This window comes from Dasypus novemcinctus, chromosome 13 (assembly GCF_030445035.2).
Source record: "Dasypus novemcinctus isolate mDasNov1 chromosome 13, mDasNov1.1.hap2, whole genome shotgun sequence".
Classification (NCBI taxonomy): domain Eukaryota; kingdom Metazoa; phylum Chordata; class Mammalia; order Cingulata; family Dasypodidae; genus Dasypus; species Dasypus novemcinctus.
The window spans coordinates 89046833-89068469 of NC_080685.1; the positions used below are offsets into that span (position 1 = coordinate 89046833).

Here is a 21637-nt window from a genome sequence, read left to right on the forward strand (position 1 = left end):
CTGCTTGCCTGGGGATCAAGATGCCCTGCCCCCAGGAGCACGCCTTTCCCAGGCCCCTGCTTTCCTGGGAACCTGACTTCTCGTGCTGATGGAGGCCAGGAGCCTCTGGGAACAACTCAGCTTGCCTGTAGTACTTTGGCCAAACCCCACTCCTCAGCTGTGCCACTCGGTGGGAGGCCAGGGTGGTGCACTCGGGCACTGGGAAGCAGGCGGCCCTGGAGAAGAGCCTCAGGCACGACCGGCTCGTTGTTTCTCTCTTCTAAGCAATGAACATCATCTCAAATAAGGGCCCTCAAACCCCCCGTTCCTCACAGATGTGAATTCCCGTACATCCACCCCCTTTATTTCGAGGTAGGGTCCTGCATCTTACCTTCTCAGCCAGACAACTCCACCACCTTTCCTGATGGCTTTTGTTTTTAGGGTGGGGAAGTGGGGGCCAAATCAGGCCCTGCAAATAATTCTCAAACTCTTTTGCTGTCCACATGTCTTTCTTGGGTGTAACCCAAATCTCTTGCCATGAGGATAACATTCTTGGGCTCTATTCAGAGGAGATGGAGAGTAGGTGTTCACCCTCCCACTGCACCCCTATTCTCCCCCAGGGGAATAGCGCTTCAGATTGACTTGAGGTGAAGTCCTTTGGCATCAGTGTCTTCCTTTTCCTGAAGCTTCCAGTTATCTGCTTTCCCTTGAGGCCTGTGCGAAGCTCATTGAGTGCCCCCTTCCTTCGATTCTGACCCTCCCCAGCTGCTGACCTGTTTTTAGGACAAAGTTACCCCACCCTGCCTATGGGGAACCCATCAAGCAACACAGCCAATAGCTTCAAGTACAAAAATCAAGTGCAAGGGCTAATTTACTGCAGTGTGTAAACAACTTAATGAATATCAACTGGTATTAATTGCCACGTTAGACTTTTCCCCCCTTCTCTTAAAGTATAACTTCCCTGGGGCCCAGCACAGGGCCTAAATGTGCGGAAGGCACTGGAAATCATTCTGCCTATCTCGTTTCCCTCTGGAACTGGGAACATGCTTAGGGTGTGTATGTGAGTGTGTTTGTGTGTATGTGCAGGGAGGATGATGGTAGTCAAAGACTGTGTACTATCTGAAGACTTTGTGACCTCAACTTCTTTTTTATTTTTTTAACCTGAATAGCTGTACTTTTTGGCCCTCTTGGTGTTTTGCTTATCTGCGTGTGTGTGTGTGTGTGTGTATGCATATAATAGAAAAGTAGGGTCAGGTGTGCTTAAAGGAGATGTCCAAAAGTCATAGTATTAAAGCCTCTGGGAGGCGGCGGACTTGGCCCAGTGGTTAGGGCGTCCGTCTACCACATGGGAGGTCCACAGTTCAAACCCCGGGCCTCCTTGACCCGTGTGGAGCTGGCCCACGCACAGTGCTGATGCGCGCAAGGAGTGCCATGCCACACAGGGGTGTCCCCCGCGTAGGGGAGCCCCATGCGCAAGGAGTGCATCCAGTAAGGAGAGCCGCCCAGCACAAAAGAAAGTGCATCCTGCCCAGGAATGGTGCCGCACACACAGAGAGCTAACACAGCAAGATGACACAACAAAAAGAAACAGATTCCCGTGCTGCTAACAACAACAGAAGCGGACAAAGAAGAAGATGCAGCAAATAGACACAGAGAACAGACAACTAGGGTGGAGGGTGAGGGGAGAGAAATAAATAAATAAGTCTTAAAAAAAAAAGCCTCTGCTCTGATGATCTCCTAAAGCTACTGGGGCTTGGAATCAGTACCCCTGGGTGGGTTCTGACTCGCCTGGTATGACCTTAGGAAGATAACTTCTTCTTTTGGCCTTTGTGTGTGAGCTGGTGGATGGACGTTAACTTTGTATACAACTCATCACCATCATTCACATATTAATATGAGAGAAAAGTTCTGTGTGAATCCCAGGAAACATTTTAATATTCTAGAGCTGTAGCCTTGAGCCTACCCATTAAGGAGTGGATGAAATTGTTAGGTTTGAGCTAGTTTACCTGTTTACTAAGAGGAGTGAGTGGCTCTTGTGACTAACTCATTCCTGTTTGCTCACTTTAGCACTCAAAGTCCTGCACCCCCTCAGTCTTGGGCAATTTGGGATGGTTGGTACCCTAACTGGATCTCGTATATGGGCAGATCAGGAGAGAAAAGTAAGGGGTCTTTAAAAAAAAAAATGTGTCTTTCAAAACTGCCTTAGGACGTGAATGTGGCTCAAGTGATTGGGCTCCCATCTACCATATGGGAGGACCTGGGTTCAAGTCCTGGGGCCTCCTGGTGAGGGCAAAAGCTGACCTGCACCATGGAGAGCTGGCGGCCCATGCTGCAGAGAGCTGGCGGTAGCTGATGACAACTGGCGCAGCAAGATGATGCAAGAAAGGGGGACACAGAGGAGAGACAGTGAGAAACGCAGCAGACCAGGGAGATGAGGTGGCTCAAGTAATTGAGTGCCTCTCTCCCACACCAGAGGTCCCAGGATCAGTTCCCAGTGCCTCCTAAAAGTAATTAAGTGCCTCTCTCCCACACCAGAGGTCCCAGGATCAGTTCCCAGTGCCTCCTAAAAGTAATTAAGTGCCTCTCTCCCACACCAGAGGTCCCAGGATCAGTTCCCAGTGCCTCCTAAAAAGAAAGATGAGAAGAAAAGACAAGCAGACCCAGAAAGAACACACAGCGAATGAACACAGAGAGCTGACAGCAAGTGCAAACAACAACTAGGGGAAAGAACTAAAACTAATAATAATAAAACTGCATTCATTTATCATTCATTTCTTCTCCTGTGCTTTCTCATTCATTCTCCTACTCCTATCTCCTTTTCAGGTCTATCTGGGAATCCCGCAGATCTGGAGAAACGTAGGCAAGTGTTTGGGCAGAACTTGATCCCCCCAAAAAGGTCCAAGACCTTCTTAGAATTAGTATGGGAAGCTCTTCAAGATGTCACACTCATCATCCTGGAGATCGCAGCCATCATCTCCCTGGTCCTGTCTTTCTATCGCCCCCCTGGTGGAGACCATGAACGTGAGTATCCTGAACAGCTCAGCATGAATCTGTTTTGAATTCTTCCCACAACCATCAAAAAGCACTTAGCATTAATGGTTGCTGAGATAGAGCCTAACACTTTTCTCCCATTTTCCAAGATGTGTTCTCTGAAGGAAACAAACTATTAATAGTAACTAGTACGCTATTCTTGCAACCCATCCTTTTCTCCCCTTTTCTCCCCTTTTCCCATCAAGTCCTCATTTAGAGTATTTCAAATCCTATCCCCCAACGCAACTAACAAAGCTCTGCTTGTCAAAGTGCCCCCCCCCCACCAATTGTCTGGCATTACAGGAAATAGCAGTGAAAGCCTGACCATGTTGGAAACATAAGTTCTTTTCATGTGACTTGCCTATAATTTGTATTGACATACTTTGTTCTATTTAATCATTTTGTTTCTTTTGCATGAACATAAATAGTTATTGGAGATGAGAAGATGCCCAACCCTGCTGGCCTGATGTCCTCAAAGGCTAGCTCTCTTACCCAAGAGTTTTATTTTCTATTGTTCTCTTTTGCTGACTTTCCATCCTCACGGGATGATGGAAACACTTTCCCCATTTCTTCCTATCAACAAAAATCCCCAAGTAATCCTTTATTTCTCTCCCTTCTCTGGGATAGAGTGTGGTCAAGTCGCAAGCTCAGATGATGAGGAGGAGGCAGAAACTGGCTGGATTGAGGGGGCAGCCATCCTCTTCTCAGTGATCATTGTGGTGCTGGTGACTGCCTTCAATGATTGGAGCAAAGAGAAGCAATTCCGGGGGCTGCAGAGCCGCATTGAACAGGAGCAGAAATTTTCCGTCATCCGAAACGGCCAGATTATCCAGCTCCCCGTGGCAGAGATCGTGGTGGGGGACATCGCCCAAATCAAATATGGTGAGAGTTCTGTGTTCTTGCACTTCTGCCACTCTCCGTGTTTTGGGGGTAGGTCTTTTGACATGAGGGGTTTGAGGGTTGCTTGCTGAGACTCCAAAAAGATAATGATCCAGGCGGTGTTAGCTTCTATGTTAGAGTTTAAGGAGGATGGGCGGGGGGAGGAATTTCTAAGAAAGAAGTAGCAAAACTCTCCCAGAAGGTTGTCAGACTTGGACCCTGTGTCTTACGGATAAAAGTATGTAATATTCAGGTCATGGGAAGGTGCCTGGGGATCAATAATAGCTTGAATTATAAAACCTGAGAGATATCTTGTCCCAGGTTATATAAAACTGCAGCTGTCCCCTAAAGGCTCTTCAGCTACTCCCTGGGCCAGTGTGCTATAGGCAGGGCCACCGGGGGCAGCCCTGAGATGGCACTGAAGAAGTTGGATATGTCCCTTCCCTCCACCAGGCTTTTACCCTCCTTCTCTGTCCTGCCTTCCCTTTTGCACACTAGGTGACCTGCTGCCTGCAGATGGGGTCCTGATCCAGGGGAATGACCTAAAGATTGATGAGAGCTCTCTGACCGGGGAGTCGGACCATGTCAAGAAGTCCTTGGACAAAGACCCCATGCTGCTCTCAGGTAGAGCCTCTGGCTACCCAAGTTCCCATTCTGCCTCTCTCCAGATAGCCAGACCACAGAGAACTGATCCAGACCCTGCCCTCCCTTCCAGCCCTGGCCTACACATCCCTCTGGGTTCAACTGGGACAAAACCTATTGTTGGGAGGTTGAATACAAGTATATCAAGCAACGTAAAAGAGACTTTCTGTGAAGCAGCTGCTATGGAGCCCTGGGAAGGGCTTTGGGTGGGCGTGGGGTCCTAACCCTCAGTTTGCTTGGACTATTGTAAATGGGCCCAACGCTTGACCTTCCCCTACTATCTGCCAAGTAAATCACTATCCGTGGGGAAGGAGGGAAGGAAGACCATTTTCTTTTTCTAATTTTGTATTTCATTCCAAAACATGACTAGGTATTTAAAAAATTTTAAAAGCTACTTGCAGAGTTTCTGTTTGAAGTGATAACGTTTGGATAATAGGTATTGGTGATGGTAGCACAATAATGTGAATGCCATTAATACCACTAAATTGTACGCTTGAAGGTGGTTAAAATGGAAATTTTTATTCTCCCTGATACTTATGGCCATTTTGTTTTGTGTTGTTTTGCTTCGTTTCTATTTTTTATTTTTTTCTCTAAAGATACTTAGATTATACAGATGTCACATTAAAAATATAGGGGATTTGGGAAGTGGCTGTGGCTCAATCAGTTGGGCTCCCATCTACCATATGGGAGGCCCTTGGTTTGCGTCGCAGGCCCTCTTTGTGAAGGCAGGCTCACCCGCACGCTGCGGAGAGCCACCAGCCTGCAAGTGCCGCGGAAAGCCGACTCAGCAAGGTAATGCAACAAAAAAAAGGGAGGGGGGGAGAGAAGCAAAAAATCCACAGAAGAGCACAGCGAATGTACACACAGAACAGACAGCAAGCAAGCCGCAAAAAGGGGAGGGGAAACAAATAAAAATAATAAATACAGACACAGAAGAACGCACAGCAAATGGACACAGAACAGACAGTGTGCAAAAAGCCACAAGGGAGGAGGGTAAAAAAAATATATATATATATAGGGGATTCCCATATGCCCCGCTCCCCACACCTCCTGCATTTTCCTATATCAACAACATCCTTAATTAGTGACATACATTCATTGCAATTGATGAACACATTTTGGTGCATTACCACCAAGCGTGGATTAAAGTTTACATTATAGTTTATACTCTCTCCCACCCAATTCTGTAGGTTATGGCAAGATATATAATGGCCTGCATTTGTCGTTGCAATGTTGTTTTCATTCAGGACAATCACCGAGTCCCGAAAATGCCCCGTATTACACCGCTTTTTCCCTCTCCCTGCCCTCAGAACCTCCAGTGGCCACTGCCTCCACATCAATGATAAAATTTCTTCCATTGCTAGAATCACAGTAAGTCTGTAGTAGAATACCACTAAGTCTACTTTAGTCCACAGTTCATTCCCCAATCCTGAGGATTCTGGGATGGTAATGCCAGTCCACCTCTATTTGAAAGGGAGCTGTGATTCCATAGGACTGATGGTTGGGACTGTCTTGGTTCCTTGGTATGGTAGTTGTCCATCATCACCTTGTTGGTTATCCTGGGTAAGAACAATGAACCTAAAGAGTAGGTATTGCAACTCTGTTGAGATTCAGAGTAAAATGGGAAATTTTTAGTTATTACAATATGTTACTTCAATAAAATGTTTTTAAAAAACAACAGCACTGCTCCTTCTCATCTTATCCCTTCCTATATAGGGACCCATGTCATGGAAGGATCTGGCCGGATGGTAGTGACTGCTGTGGGTATCAACTCCCAGACCGGAATCATCTTTACCCTCTTGGGGGCCAGTGAGGGAGATGAGGAGAAGAAGAAGAAAGGTAAGGGGCACTCACAATGAGATTCACTCTCCTCTCCTCCTCCTGGACAAACTAGGAAGCAAGGAAGCAGATCTGGATGAAATACCTGGTTGGAAGAATCTGCTGGAAGGAAGGAATCAGGTATCCAAACCCCTGGCCAAGACAAAGATGTGAACCCTGGCTCCCTAGGGTGCTCTGATGAAAACCAGATCCTTGCTCTAAGCTGGCAAATGAGGTTGCACTGGAGCCTTAATGGCTGTGTCTATCGATGGGTTGTAAAGGGTGAGTTATAAAGCCTGCCCAAAATGAGCTGCCTGGGTGCTCTGGCCCCATATGCCCTCTGGATCCTCCTCTTCCTCCTGCCACATTCTTCTTCAAGCATGGGGGATTAAAGGAAGCATCCAGGCCAAAGGAAAACTGGCCAGGAGAAGAAACTGGCTGCCTGCTTAAACTGCGGGCTGTCAGTGCCAGAGACAGCAGAGGTAACACCTACCCTGACGTTAGTCCTGATTTTGCCTTTACTTGTTCCCAAAGGAAGGAAAAACAGTGGGTGAAAGAGAAAAAGATACTTAAACCAAATGCACACCTTTCCCTAAACTGTCCTTCTTCCCTTGGGGGAGAGGAGGATTTCCACCAGTTGACTGGAGGATCTTCTTGGGCTATTACCAGGATTAGAGGAGGGCCATTTATGAAAAGGATACAAAAAGCACATGCTCTTGGGAACTAGACTGTTCGTTTCTATGGCTACTGCAGATGAACAGAGAGGAAGCTAATGTATGCCTGGTGCTGTAGAACCAGCACAGAGACACCTTTCAGGGCCTTTGTCATCAAGAGGAAAGGGTTCAGACCTCTTGCTCCCTACTCCCCACCCTATCATCACAAGTGATGTGCCTCGGGCCAGGAGCCACTCACCAGTAGCAACGAGCTCCAGAAGGAAGCAGCTCAGACGGGACTGTGCCCACCTGTGCAAGACCTGCATGCACATTTGGGTCCATGTCCCGAGGCCTCCTGAGTGCCCCTAGTAACACGGATGTATGCACAGGATGCGAGCATCCTCTACATTCCCCTTCCCTGCAATCCAAGTCCTTTGCTGCTGCCCTTCTGGGCTCTGAGCAGGACCAGCAAATTGGATATCTGATCTCTTAGGAGTCACTTTGGGTCTCCACCCCATTTTTTTCTTTCTTGTTCAAACAGGTAAAAAACAAGGAGTCCCTGAAAATCGCAACAAAGGTAACCTGTCCACCCACTCCTTCACCATCTCTACCTGCCTACCCTCAAACCAGACCTTTCCAGGCCATCTGCCTTCTCCCCTTTCCTCTCCATAAATCTGTTATCTGCTGCTGTGGCCCAGATGCCTCATCCCGAGGAAGGTGCAGAGATTTGGGGGTGGGCTCAAGGTGCCAATCCCTATCTAGCATGGGATGCAAACACCCTCTGCTGGTGGCTCACAGAACCTCATGTCTAGGCTTCTCTTGGGGTGTGTATAGGATTGATCTACTCTTCCCTTTGCTTCACTGGCCCTCGGCTGGGTTTAAAGGCCAGTGGTCCAGAACCTGACCCCATCAGTTTCTGGGTTGGAAGACCTTAGGGTCCCTCTGGTGGAGGGAGCTGGGTTGGGCAGTCCCTGCACCCTCCTCTTGCTAGCTTCCTCATCGGTGTCCTCTTCTGGTCTGGTTCCTTCTCCGCCAGTCTTCTCAGGGGTGCTTGGAGAGAGCCCTTTCTCTGTACCTCTCTCCCCACCTCTTTCGTTGTTCTCTTCACACTCTGTTTTCTTCCTCCTGATCTGGTGTGTGTTTCTTTTTTGGTGGCTGTGCTTACATCCCGTCTCTGTCTTGTTTGTGAGTCTGACAGCAGAGACAGTATCTCAGGAAGGGCATCCGAAGCATAGGGATGAGCTCTGCAGGGGTAAAATCGGAGGGATGCTGGGGACCAACAAGAATTGCTCTCTTGAGACAGTTCCTAGAGAGGTGTTTTCACTTTCTAACCCACATCTTGGTAGTCTTTAGAAATCAAGTCATCACATCGGAGAACCAGGAATAAACAGAATTCTTTAATTTTAGGTCTCTTTATCTTTTCTTTTAAAAAGCAAAATGGACTTATATGTCTGTCTTTATCCTTGCTTTCTCTTATTCCAGGGTGTTCCTCACACTAGCTTCTTCCCTTTCCCTCAAAAAGACTTAACCCCAGGTCCCACTGGGTACTTCCCCACCTTGGTCAGGCAGGGGGAAAGGGGATTTCCTTCCCTATCCTTCAACTACTATAAGAAGGAGCTGGAAAATACCCTGTGTCTGAGGATCTGGGCTCTTCCTAACAGTCTATAATATGGAGAGAGATGAATCTTTTAACAAAGCAGACTAGGACCCTTATGCTCTTGGAACATTGCCCCTTTCTGCAGTGAAGATTCACTGTCTTAAGCACTGATGGTTATTGGTAATATTGCTTAGTAGCATGAGTAATTCCCTTGCCGGAATAAACCTGGCTTGGGGCTCTCAGGTGGTACCAGGAAGCTGCCACTGAAGAGAAAATCCACACCCTAAAAGCACCCTGTTCCATCTCCAATCGTTAGAACACCATTTAAGGGGTCCTAATCAGGTTGAAGGCAAGTTCCATGTCTGGCATGGAGTGGGGAGTTCAGAACGGATGTCAGGGGCCCAGTGTGTGTTCCAGGAAGAAGACAGAAGCGTTTTTTTTGGTTTCCACCTGCCTGGCACTCAGTGCTACCACCCTGCCTGCTCACCTCTTCTTATTTGTGTGCACACCCTAGCAAAGACCCAGGATGGAGTGGCCCTGGAGATCCAACCACTGAACAGCCAAGAGGGGCTCGAAGGTGAGGAAAAGGAGAAGAAGGCAGTCAAGCTACCCAAGAAGGAGAAGTCGGTGCTGCAGGGCAAGCTGACACGTTTGGCTGTACAGATTGGGAAAGCTGGTGAGTAGGGTAGAGCTGCCTTGTTGAGTTCTCAAGGGTATTCTGGATCCTCACCACCTTGACTCCCTTCTTTCTACACCATCCAGGACCGGCAGGGCAAGGAGGCTGAAGCATCTGAATGGCTAATGGGGCGTAGGCAGCTGTGTCCCTATCTATGCTACCCTTTGGCCACTCCCTAGACTTTTCACCTTCTCCCCTTTCAGTTGGCAGTCCTTTACAGAGAGAAATGTTTTCTAAACCCTCTACTGGAAAATGATACCTATATATGTATCAGTTGAACGCCCTGAGGTCTCTTTCATCCAAACAAGACTGTATCACAGCAGGGGTGAATTACCCTAGTAAGAAGGAAGACTTTAGTTACCTTTCTCCTCTGGCCTTGTAAATTCCTGAAGGAAAGAGAGGTTTGCAGTTTTCTGGAGCAGTTTCCTAGCACAATCGTAGCATCTAGCCAAGCACAGGGCAGTAAGTTTTTGTAAAGAAATGTGAAACTTTTATTTTTAATAATGCCTTCATTTCAAAATTAAAAATCAGGGAATCTCCTTTTCCCCCCACCTGAATTTATAAACATGGTCTCAGAGCAAATTCACTTAAAGCTATTATTTAAAAGATAAAAAGATATCTAAAGGCATTAGTCCAACTTCTAAGAGATGGAGGAAAAAGGAAAAGGTGGTTGGAGAGGCTCTTTCTAGATGACAGTTATTAAATGCACTCTTGTGTAGTGTGAGGAAGTGGCTTCTCCATCACTTACCTCCACATTTTCTTCTCCTACCACCCTCAGCCAATGGTGGTGCAGGAAACAAAAGAAAGCTTGCTCCTTCAGTGCAGTGACCCCTAAATATACAATCTTATACCACTTCTTAATTATTATTATTTTTGAGGTACTGGGGGCCAGGGATTGAACCCGAGGCCTTGTATGTGGAAAGCTGGTGTTCAATCACTGAGCCATATTGGCTCCTCTGAGTTGGTTTTTTCATTTATTTTTGCTTGTTGTTTTTGTTTTTTTTCAGGAGGCACCGGAAACCAAACCCAGGACCTCCCATGTGGGAGGCAGGCACTTAACTGCTTGAGCCACATTCACTTCCTTTCTAATTATTTTTTTAACCCAACCCTCTGTTTATCACAATCATGATCTGGCCCTGTGTGTACAAGTCACCAGGGCATCTCCTTAAAGTGCAGATTCAGATTCAGGAGGCCGGGGATGGGGCCTGAGAGTCTGCATTTCTAACCAGCTCCAGGTGATGCCAATGTTGTGTTGGGTCTGTGCCTGCCACTACCCTAGCCATTAGCCACATGTGGCTATTTAAATTTAAATTAATTAAATAAATTCAGATTTAAAATTCAGTTCCTCTGTCACATTAGCCACATTTAAAATGCTCAATAGCCACATGTACCTGGTCACTGTCACCGGAGAACACTTCCAGGCTGGCAGAAAATTCTATTGGCCAGCATTGGTCTAGCCTACTCATTCAGTTCTAGTACCCAGCTAATTTTGACTACAATGAAATCACCTGTGTATTAACAATGCAAGGATGCAATAAATAGCAGGTGCAAAATCAAGGTATTGAGTCAGGCACACAGGTTTGAAACATTAAACAAACCACCCAACCCTGCCATTATTCCCCTAATCCCTGCCTTGTTCTCTGTAGAGGGTGCTGCCTACCTGAAGGTTGGCCACTAGTCTCCTTTTTGTTTCATTTTAAATATTGAGCTAGGCCCAGGACTAGGGTGAAGCCAGCAAGGCACCTTGCACAACCCTGAGAGTGAGTCCATCCTTCTACTTGCACCCCCAGAGCCCTGCTTGCCTCACCTTAGCCCTGGCCCCATCAAGCAAAGCCCAAAAGAGTATGCCTTCCTTGATGTCATAGCCTTTAGCCTTCCTCTGATCCCCCTGAATCATCAGAACTTCAGCGACAACAAAGACCAAGACCCGATTATGATTTTGCGCTTCCCAAATATTTGCTATACACAGTTTACAGGTGTGTCCAGATAGCAATCCCTTCAGCCCCCAGAGTGGCCAGGCAGCATGAGGAGCTGTTTGGCCAGTTGATATTTTTCACTTAAAGCAGATTTTTCCATTTACATCAGTGTGAAGAGTAACTAACTGTCCCAGTTTGCCCGGGACTTTCTCGGTTAACACTGAAAGTCCCTCATCCCAGAAAACCTTTTAGGTCCAGGCAAACCACAGTGGTTGACTGCCCTACCAAAACGCCATAATCAAAACCTCACTGTGCCTTCGTTTCCTCGTCTTTCAAACAGAGACGACAATAGTAGCCTATCTCAGGGTTGTGTGGATTAAATGAGTTAGTATATACGAAGTGCTTGTCTGGTAGTAGGCACTGTAGAGTGCTTGCTATTATTGTCATCTACTAGGTGTGCCATGACAGGAGAAAGGTTCGGAAGCACTGTTCTGAATGTTAGTCGCATAGGTTGTGTGCTCGCACCTTAGGGGCTTCGCTCTTAACAAGTTGAGACTTGCCAGACATTCACAGACTAGCAGAGGAGAAGTCCAAATTAATAAACTCCTAGGACATAGACCAATACAGTCACTACAAATAGGCACTGTGGGTAGGTGTGGGATAGAATCCTAGAATGTTCTTTCAGAAAACTAGACCAACCCCAATATTTGTAAATCAGGAATTTAGTCCAGGCAACAGACCCAGAGAGTCCACAACTAGTCTGAAGTCAGGATTAAGTTAGGGCTCCGCTGAGGGTAGCTGTAGCTTCAGAAAATGAAACCAGTGCCCTTCCCCCTACACAATAATGTCGATTTAAGAGAGAATGGGTAGGGTGACTTTATGATGACTTCCTGGAGATGGTGGTTTTAGAAGTTGGTAGCAAAGGCTACTTTGTGGCCCACCTAGGAATGCCCTCTAGCCTGGGTTCATGGACTTGTTTCCCTGAACAGGTCTGATCATGTCTGCTTTCACCGTTTTGATCCTGATTCTGTACTTTGTGATTGACAACTTCGTGATACAGCGCAGACCATGGCTCACCGAGTGTACGCCCATCTACATCCAGTACCTTGTCAAGTTCTTCATCATCGGCGTCACTGTGCTGGTGGTGGCTGTGCCAGAGGGTCTGCCACTGGCCGTCACCATCTCATTGGCCTACTCTGTGAAGGTGACACTGGAACCACATTGTCTCTTCCTTTCAGACAGACATGGGAGGAGAGGGTGCCATGTAGCCTTTGGTGAAAGGAAAGGCCCTTCTGTCCTCTGTAAACCCTGGATGGCATCTCAGGTGCAGGAGCCCCTGACACTATGGAGGGATCGTTTTCATCCGTTGCATTGATGTTTAAATAACCCAGTAGAATCTTAGGAGTCACAAAAATAGCATCTTACATTTTGGCCTGGAACAGAAGAATGAGATGTGGAGAGGTGTTGGTTAGGAAACGCCTTTAGCTTACATTTGGGAGAGTCCAGTTGGCCCCCCTCTAGTCAAGTCTTTTCTCTTTTCCTTTGTAGAAAATGATGAAAGACAATAACCTGGTGCGGCATTTGGATGCTTGTGAAACAATGGGCAACGCCACCGCCATTTGCTCTGATAAGACAGGCACATTGACAATGAACCGCATGACTGTGGTCCAGGCCTATATTGGGGACACCCATTACCGTGAGATCCCAAGCCCTGACGTCCTGGCGCCCAAGGTCCTGGACCTTATTGTCAATGGCATTTCTATCAACAGTGCCTATACCTCCAAGATTCTGGTAAGCTCTTCCTTGGCCTAGATGCTTAGAGTGGGTGGTTGGAGGAAAACATTACTGTTCTCTGAGAAAAACCCCTGTTGTTGATTCTCACTGATTTTCTATCCCACATCCCATTCCTCACTCCTGAGTGAACACTTTCAGGGATTTGGGGGAAGGAAGAGGAGTCTATGGTCAAGCAGCGCCCTCCAAACCATGCAAAGGCAGGGTCTCCAAGGAGGATCCTCGCACTGGTAGCAGAGTTGGGCTTATTAGATGGAAAGTCTCACCTTCCAGAAATTAAAAGAGGTTGTTAAAATAAAGTCCACATAGACTGGGATACCACCACTGAGATAAACAAAACAAAACAAAAAAAAGCTATAGGTCCTGGATGGCTCAGGAACCAAGGTCACCTCTGATCACTCTCTTTCTACCCTTGAGAAAACAAATGCCACCCCCCCCCCCCCCCAGGGGCTCTGGGGGCATGTGTGAAAGTTTTGTAAGGGGGCCCTGTTCTCCCTGTCCTCTCCCTGGCTGAGGTATCTCATTCGATCTTGCCATGTGTGTTTCCCTCAGCCTCCCGAGAAGGAGGGGGGCCTGCCTCGGCAGGTGGGCAACAAGACCGAGTGCGCTCTGCTGGGCTTCGTCACGGACCTGAAACAGGATTACCAGGCGGTGCGCAGCGAGGTGCCCGAGGAGAAGCTCTACAAGGTGTACACCTTCAACTCGGTGCGCAAGTCCATGAGCACGGTCATCAGGGGGCCCGATGGCGGCTTCCGCATGTACAGCAAGGGCGCCTCTGAGATAATGTTGCGCAAGTGAGCAGCCCCTTCCTTCCTCCTCTCCTCCCCTTGAAGACCCTCCTGGGAAGGTCCGGGTGGCACGTCGCATGCTGAACCCATCTGAATGATAAGTGTGCCTTCCCTGCCAAGTGCCACCACAGCAACTAATATTTGAGCAGTTTCTCAGGCCAAGCGTTGTTCTTAAGTGCTTTATATGGCTTACTCTATTTCATCCTCCCAACAACTCGGGGATGTAGGTACTGTTGTTATGGCTCTTTACAGATGAGAAAACAGAGCTACAGGGAAGGTAAATAAGTTGCTCGAGGTTATACAGCTCATTGTGGCACAGCCAGGATCTAGACCCAGGCAATCCAAGCCTCTGTTTCCTAATCTGCAAGCAGAACTAGCAACACCCATCTATCTCACAGAGTTACTGTAATGATTAAATGGTTCCATGTACATGGTAAGTACTAGAAATGTTAGTTTTGCATTCCCTTCTCCCTCCCATTCTCAATTCTCATATCAGAGAAATTGCATAACTTAAAATGACCAGACAACCCACAGGTCATTAAAAGCTGACCCTACTTGCCTGTAGGGCCAGTCTGGCTGAATTCACCAGTGGCCCAGCTTGGCTTCAGCCACCTTCTCTCCATCAACACATCTCTGTTGAGCACTTCCAGTGCACTGACCACTATTCTAGGCACTAGGGATAAAACAAGTTGCTCTACCTTTGAGAAGTTCAAAAGAGTAGGCGATTCACAAATGACTCTTGGCATTGCATTCATGTATGGGTAGGAGTAGATGGCGTGGGAGAAGCACAAGCTCCATCTCCGGGCCTCCCCTCCATGGACAGAGGAGCTCAGCTGGGTGGTGAAGAGGGGAGAGAGCTGGCCCTGGAGCAGTATCTCTAGAAGTAATGCGAAGTGGGCCAAAGGCCTGTCGAGGGCTATGGAGCCATCCTGAATGGGAGGGGTGCTGCTTTCTGAGTCTGTGCCTCCCCAGGTGTAATCGAATCCTGGACAAGAAAGGCGAAGCAGTGCCATTCAGGAGTAAGGACCGAGACGAGATGGTGCGCACTGTCATTGAGCCCATGGCCTGTGAGGGACTCCGGACAATTTGCATCGCATACCGGGAATTCAGTGACGCAGAGCCCGTGTGGGACAATGAGGCTGAAATCCTCACCGAATTGACCTGCATCGCGGTGGTGGGCATTGAGGACCCCGTGCGCCCAGAGGTGAGGCTCTGGCTTGGAGACAGGCTGGAAGGGCTTTCCCTAGCCCAGGCCCAGGTCCAGTGGGGCCTAATGGAAAGCCTCCCAGGAATCATAGACCAGATTCCTGTGCCGTTTCCAGCTGTGACCCCAGGCAATTATGCAACTGCTTCTCCCCTACAGGGATAGGTGTTTCTGTGCTCCCATCTTCACAGATCTGCTGTGGAGTACTGAACTAATAGAAGGTGGTATTCCTAGGGTTAATGCTGTCTGAATGGTGAAAAGCATAGCTTTTATTGGGCTTTTTATTTGGTGTTTTGGAAGAGTCAGGAAGCTGGATTAACCAGCACATCAACTTCATCTTCGGCCATTTTCTTTTGATCAATTTGTTTTGGGCACCTCCTGTGAAATGAGCACTATTCTAGACATGAGGGGGTTGAAAAAGTCCATGCCTCCAAGAAGTTCAGATGGATAGACTTTCAACTGTCAATGCCAAGAGGCATGAGAGGGTGCCTTGCACTTGGGAAACTACAAATAAGTGATACAGTTGGAGCATGAACTGGGTAGGTGGAGAATAGCTAAAGCTTGTGCTAGAAAGGAAGGCAATGGCTACATCTCAAAAGGCCATGCATGGCTTAGTGAGGAGTTGGGATAGTAAGTGGGAAAGGAAGCTTCCATACCTGGATCCCAAAGTAAATATCCTCTTCAACTCATGGTACAATAAGGCAAATTCAAATGTGAGTATTGTGGGATGGACAGAAGTGAGGTGGCACTAAGCAGTAGGAAAATGACCAGACTTACCCCTTCCCATGGCACTGCCTCTAGGATGCCTGTCTCCTGTGCACAGTGAACGGACAGCTGAACAGGGACAGTTCACCAGGCACCAACACCCCCACCTCCTTCCTCCCTCTTTCTTTCCCTGTCCACAGGTACCAGATGCTATTGCCAAATGCAAAAGAGCTGGCATTACTGTCAGAATGGTGACAGGTGACAACATAAACACCGCCCGGGCCATCGCCACCAAATGTGGCATCCTGACCCCTGGGGATGACTTCCTGTGCTTAGAAGGCAAAGAATTTAACCGACTCATCCGCAACGAGAAGGGCGAGGTGGGTCCTGGGGGAAGGGGTAACCAGGACCCCCTTTTTTGTTTTCTGTTTGTTTGTTTTTCTCACCAAGGCCCCTTTTGACCAGGGAAGGACAGGTTCTGGTGAGAGGCATCTGGGGCATGTGGGAGAAGGTGGGTGGGTGGTTTATAAACTAAAAGCTATTTATGGTGCAACTTTCCTTTCTACCTTTCTATCAAAGCTACTCGGGTGGTAAAATTGGAGTATTTTCTCTCTTCTCATTATCTTCATTCACAAGGCATCCTTTGAGACAGTGACACTAAGTTTTCACATTTTTCCTGTTTTTCAGTCACAGTATGATATTGTACCTATTTCCTTCTACCTCGCCCCCTCCTTATGTCACTGCCCTTGTGACTGACAGTGGCACAGGTTTGTAATATATCATGGACTGTGTGTGGAATAGAGCAAAGCTTCATGATCTCCTTAGAAATCAAAGGCACCATTTGAGCTATCTGAACCAACAATCAACCCCAGCCTGCCTCCTGCCAAGGGTCTGAGAAATGGGGTTGATTGCCAGAGAGGGGATTGGGAGGAAAAGAAGACAAACAAGGCCTGTATGGTCACCATCAATGAATCCACCCTTGGAGATTGAGGCTGCATTTCCTGTGCACTGGAGACCAGGAAAATGCTTCCCCATGGACTGTGGAGTACCACATCTCCCAGGAGCTTGGAGTGTGTGCAGAAGTAAGATTTTCCTGGATGGCTGTTCTGAGCTTGACTGATCCAGGTGTGGTCTGGTGTTGGCAGGTAGAGCAAGAAAAACTGGACAAGGTCTGGCCCAAGCTTCGAGTCCTGGCGCGATCTTCCCCTACCGACAAGCACACACTGGTGAAAGGTGAGGTCAGCTCCTGAGCAGGTGCCTGGGATAGATGAAGGCAGACGGGTGAGGACACCGAAGGGCCATCAGCCAAAGGAGCTCTCCTGTGCTGAATAGGGAGGCTCTGGGAGAGCTCCCCGGCTCCAGGGGAGATCATAGACACTTTAGTATACATCTGAGTTCTCCTGAGTGTAAGACATGATAAAGTTGTTGCTTTTTAAAAATATTACCATATTTTGTTTGCCAATAGTTCTGTGAACTAGGCAGGGCAGGTGAAACTATTCCTATTTCATAAACAAAGAAGCTCCAGGCTGCGAAGATAAGTAACTTACCAAATTGCCCAACCGGCAAGTGGAAGGAGTACAGTTAGAACCCCAGGTCTCTCTGCCGTCAGATGCATCTAACGTTTTCCACTCCATAGTAGCTGCCTTATGGCACCAGCCTGGGTATCTGACAAGGACAAACTATCTTAGCCCAGAGCACTATCTATAAAACCATTTACAGGGGGTAGATTACAGGGGTGGGGGAGAGGGACCTAAAAAGCCCTTTTGGTGGGGAGCATAGTGCTTGCCCAATGACCTCAGGTGGCACATGTGGGCTTACTGTGGTGTGTGTGTCTGTATTTCCCAGGAATCATTGACAGCACTGTGGGGGAACAGCGGCAGGTAGTGGCTGTCACTGGTGATGGTACAAATGATGGACCAGCTCTGAAGAAAGCGGACGTTGGTTTTGCCATGGTAAGCAGCTCAGCACAGTGACTCTCTCTGAGAGTCTCCTCCTGCACCTTCCCATTCCACCTTGTGTTCTCTTCTCTAATCGCCTCTTCTACTTACCTTGCCAGTAATATATTTGCATAACGGGGGACATATCAAATCTGAAGAATTGATGACATAGGCAGGGAAATCATTAAGTGAAGGAAGCAAGGCCCAATTAAACTTGGCCAAGAACGTGACAAAATTGGCTGCTTAGGCAAACTATAGGCAAATTCATGTTCCATATGGACTGTGACTGTGTGGCCAGCACTGTTCAACATTCTGCTTCTCACTTGTGAGGCCATGAGTATCAGAATCACTTGGTGAGCTCATTTAAAATCATATTCCCAGGGAGTGCATGTAGCTCAAGTGATTGAACGCCTGCTTCCCATGTATGAGATCCTGGGTTCAATCCCTGGTACCTCCTTTTAAAAAAAAAAAAAAAGCACATATTCCAAGGCTTGACATTTGGTCATTGGGATACCTTGATTCAGTAGGTCTGGGATGTATTGCAGGAATCTTTTTTTTCCCTCAGATGATCCCATCAGAGAACAAGCCCTTTCCAGTGGGTGTGTGTGTGTGACCCTGATGGCCCAGCCAGCATCCATGTTTTCAAAATTTAGGGCCCCACAGACCAGGGCCGTAAAGCTACCAGTCCCTGAGTCTGAGTTCTGCTCACTAAACCTGTGTCTGCTTTCAGTTCACACAGCACATAGCTTGGCACTGTGTGAATATATTACGGAAATTTTGCTCTTCTTTTCCTCTTTTTAGCCAGCATGGCAAATAAGCCAGGGCTGGATCCATCGTTTTCAAATTTTATGGCTAACTTCTACCTCTCACCACAGACAGCAGCTCAGCTACTGTTTCATACCGTGGGTAATTCCATAGTGAGCCAGGCACCAGGACCACATGATCCCTACCCCTCTTTTTCCCAAATAGCACTGTTGCCAGGCCTCAGTGAGTTGGGATTGTTCTAGCAAATCCCACCCCTGTCGCCACTGTGTTGGAGGTCCCAACTTGAAGGACTCAGGACTAAGCATAGATTACAACTAAGATTTATTACAGTCACCTGGTCATCATACAGAGTCAGCTCACTAGGGAAGAAGACCCAGGCAGAGTGTGGAAGAGTCCATGTGAGGCTCCCTTATGCTCTGTCCTTCCCCTGAGAGCTCACACTCTTCCTCCAGCAAAAGAAGAAGAAAAAAAGGCAGCAACATGTGTGTGAGTGTGATATTTCTGTCCAAGCAAACCCACTAGAAACTTGGCACCCAAAGGTTTTATTGGGCTGGTCTACATAGGCACAGACCAAAATTCCAGACTCCCAGAAGGAAGGCAGGAGTTCTGCATAAACCATGTTGCTTGCAGAAATAGCCACGGCAGCGTGAACTCCCCTTATCAGCTAGCAGTTGTCCGGGAGCACTCTGAGAGGCACGTGTTCAAGTGCCAGCCACAGGCCCAGCCCACAAGCAGGCCTTTCTAAGGATAGCAGTCTCAGGCCTGCTACGATAACTCCTTTCCGCAAAATCCCTCTTAGATTTCCTTTCCTGTTGCGATTACATTTTGAAGAAATTGGGTTGTTTGTTGTATAGTGTATCCCACAGTATGGATTTTGCTGATTGCATCCTTGCAGTGTCCTTGAGCATATTCTTGTGTCTTGGATTTCCTATAAACTTGCAGTTATTTCTAAAAGCCAAAAGATTCTAGATCCCTTATTTCATCAGGAGCTGCAAAATGATGATATTCTAATTATTTACTAACTTGAGCATAAATATCATTGCCAACGTATGGATTTAAGTATTATACAGGATGTGTTTCAAACCATTGCACTTACTGTTTTGGTGCTCAGACTGTCCTATCTTCAGCCAGTAGAGGCCTCTTCAAGACTGCAGAGCCCTTTGACACAGCCCTGCGTGTCTAATAGCTTTCTTCATTTCTTGCATGATGAAATGTCTAGAGTCATCACATATACTTTTTGTCATAGATCTGGAATCACCCATTTCTCAAAGGAGTCCTCCTCCATTTTAGTGAGAACACAAGTTGAGCACTAGGGCATTCCTTGCTCTACAGAGTACATTGTTTCTAGGCCTTTTCAGAGGACAAAACTAGGAATTATGTCTCTTTTTTGTTGGTTATAAAGATGAACTACGTTGTGAACTTATTTCGATTTTTCCAATTCAATTTAGAATTAAGTTTTTTTCCAGTAGTTTTTCTAGTCTGTGTATATTCTACCAAGAGTGTACCATCAAATTACTATGTTGTAAAATCATTTGAAACATTTTTTCTTCATGTGGTTATGTCACCAACTGGATATACCAGTTCATTTGTACCATGTTGCTTTTAATTTTAGGGATTGCTTTTTAATTTAATTATATTTTATATTCACATAAAATAGTTACATGACTCTAAACTAAAATATACAAAACAAGGGCTATTCATAAAAATCCAGTTTCTATCGCTGTTGTCTCCACCCTATTGCCTCCCTCTTAATCCCACAGGTGGCTTTTTTCCTTAGTTTTTGGCTTATCCTTCAATCTGCTTCCTTAAAACATAATCAAATGTGTTATATCGCTCTCCCTTAGATAAGTGATACCATACTATACACTCTTTTTTTCCACCTTGCTTTTTCACTTGACAACATAACCTGGAGATTATTCCATGATTTAGTATAGAGAGAGAGAGTCCCATGTCCAATTTTCTTTTTACCGTACGTGGTATGGCATTGTGTGGATGAATTAGGGAACTTTTTGGTAGGGAAACTAAATTTATAGTCTAACTGATATTCGTTTATTGCAATCTGGATAGGAAAATAATACTACTAGGTAAAGGTAATCTACTGGTTCAAGCCAAATTAAAAAATAAGTTCCTCTGCAGAAGTCTGACGATGTGGAAGGCAAGTATGGGTTGGGGGTGTCAGGGCCGACTGTGCAGAATAAGTAGTGGTTAATGGGATGGGACCTCAAAGATCAGTAGCATTTAAAGAAATGAGAAAAGCAAATGTTCCAGGCTTGGGAAAATGGTGTGAGTAGAACTCTAGATTCTCCAAGTAAGTAAGAGATTCAGGGGTTTGTGAATAAACCAGGAAGTTTAAGTAGAAAGGTTATATAAAAGCAAGTTGGAAAATAATCAGGATTCACTTGTTGAGGGCACTGCCTGCCAGGCTAAAGCCTTTCAACCGTTAACATCTGTTTTGAAACCTTTAGTGGCTCCCCAGTGACAGGATATTGAACAAGAATAAGACACCTGAACTGTGCTGCCAGACTATCCTTCCTAGAACAAAAGTTACTTAAAGAGTATGGAAGAGACAAGTACTTACATGAGACACTGAGAGTGATAAAAGAAATTTAAGAATTTGGAGACAGAATAGACAGTATTAGTGCCCTACCTTTCAGTTGGTTTCCAAGGTAGCAGGAGTAGCAGAGGAGGGTGGAGGGATATCAAAGATGACTGGGTTCAGGAGTAAGGGGGTGGGAGCAGGCCCCCGCCTTCTTTTCCATAGCCTGACAGTGACTCATTTTCCCCTCATCTTTGGGGTGGGGAAAGAAGAGAACTCAATACAGTAGGTTTGTCTTAGAGTATGCGTGTGGCTAGGGTGCCCTCTAGTGGTTATGCCTGGTGCGGAAGCTTCCTGGCGGTCAGGAAATGGGAGTCTGGGCTCAGAACTGTGGATCAACACTGCTCTATCCAGTTCCTCACTGTTTTTCTACTCCCTTCTTACCTCAGGGAATTGCCGGCACAGATGTTGCCAAGGAGGCATCAGACATCATCCTAACAGATGACAACTTCACGAGCATTGTAAAGGCAGTGATGTGGGGACGAAACGTCTATGACAGCATCTCTAAGTTCCTGCAGTTCCAGCTCACTGTCAATGTGGTGGCTGTGATTGTGGCCTTCACTGGAGCCTGTATCACTCAGGTGAAGGGGGCAAACGGTAGGCTGAGATGGGAGGGATGAGGCAGAGGCTGAAGAACATGGCTATGGAGGACAGTGCCTGT

General features: G+C 46.9%; 1 protein-coding gene across 3 annotated transcripts in view; it reads left to right on the top strand.

The window, feature by feature from the left end:
- The window catches only part of ATP2B4 (ATPase plasma membrane Ca2+ transporting 4), a 90276-nt gene that overhangs the window by 51099 nt on the left and 17540 nt on the right, over nucleotides 1–21637 (top strand). For all 3 annotated transcript variants that reach the window (XM_004459052.5, XM_004459050.5, XM_058274992.2), the window contains exons 3-16: nucleotides 2803–3000; nucleotides 3637–3891; nucleotides 4387–4512; nucleotides 6247–6369; nucleotides 7543–7578; nucleotides 9113–9274; nucleotides 12180–12394; nucleotides 12739–12981; nucleotides 13534–13775; nucleotides 14742–14973; nucleotides 15879–16058; nucleotides 16824–16911; nucleotides 17524–17630; nucleotides 21366–21557. In XM_004459052.5, coding sequence (XP_004459109.1) covers nucleotides 2803–3000; nucleotides 3637–3891; nucleotides 4387–4512; nucleotides 6247–6369; nucleotides 7543–7578; nucleotides 9113–9274; nucleotides 12180–12394; nucleotides 12739–12981; nucleotides 13534–13775; nucleotides 14742–14973; nucleotides 15879–16058; nucleotides 16824–16911; nucleotides 17524–17630; nucleotides 21366–21557 — 2399 coding nt within the window. The remainder of the gene's footprint in view (nucleotides 1–2802; nucleotides 3001–3636; nucleotides 3892–4386; nucleotides 4513–6246; nucleotides 6370–7542; nucleotides 7579–9112; nucleotides 9275–12179; nucleotides 12395–12738; nucleotides 12982–13533; nucleotides 13776–14741; nucleotides 14974–15878; nucleotides 16059–16823; nucleotides 16912–17523; nucleotides 17631–21365; nucleotides 21558–21637) is intronic.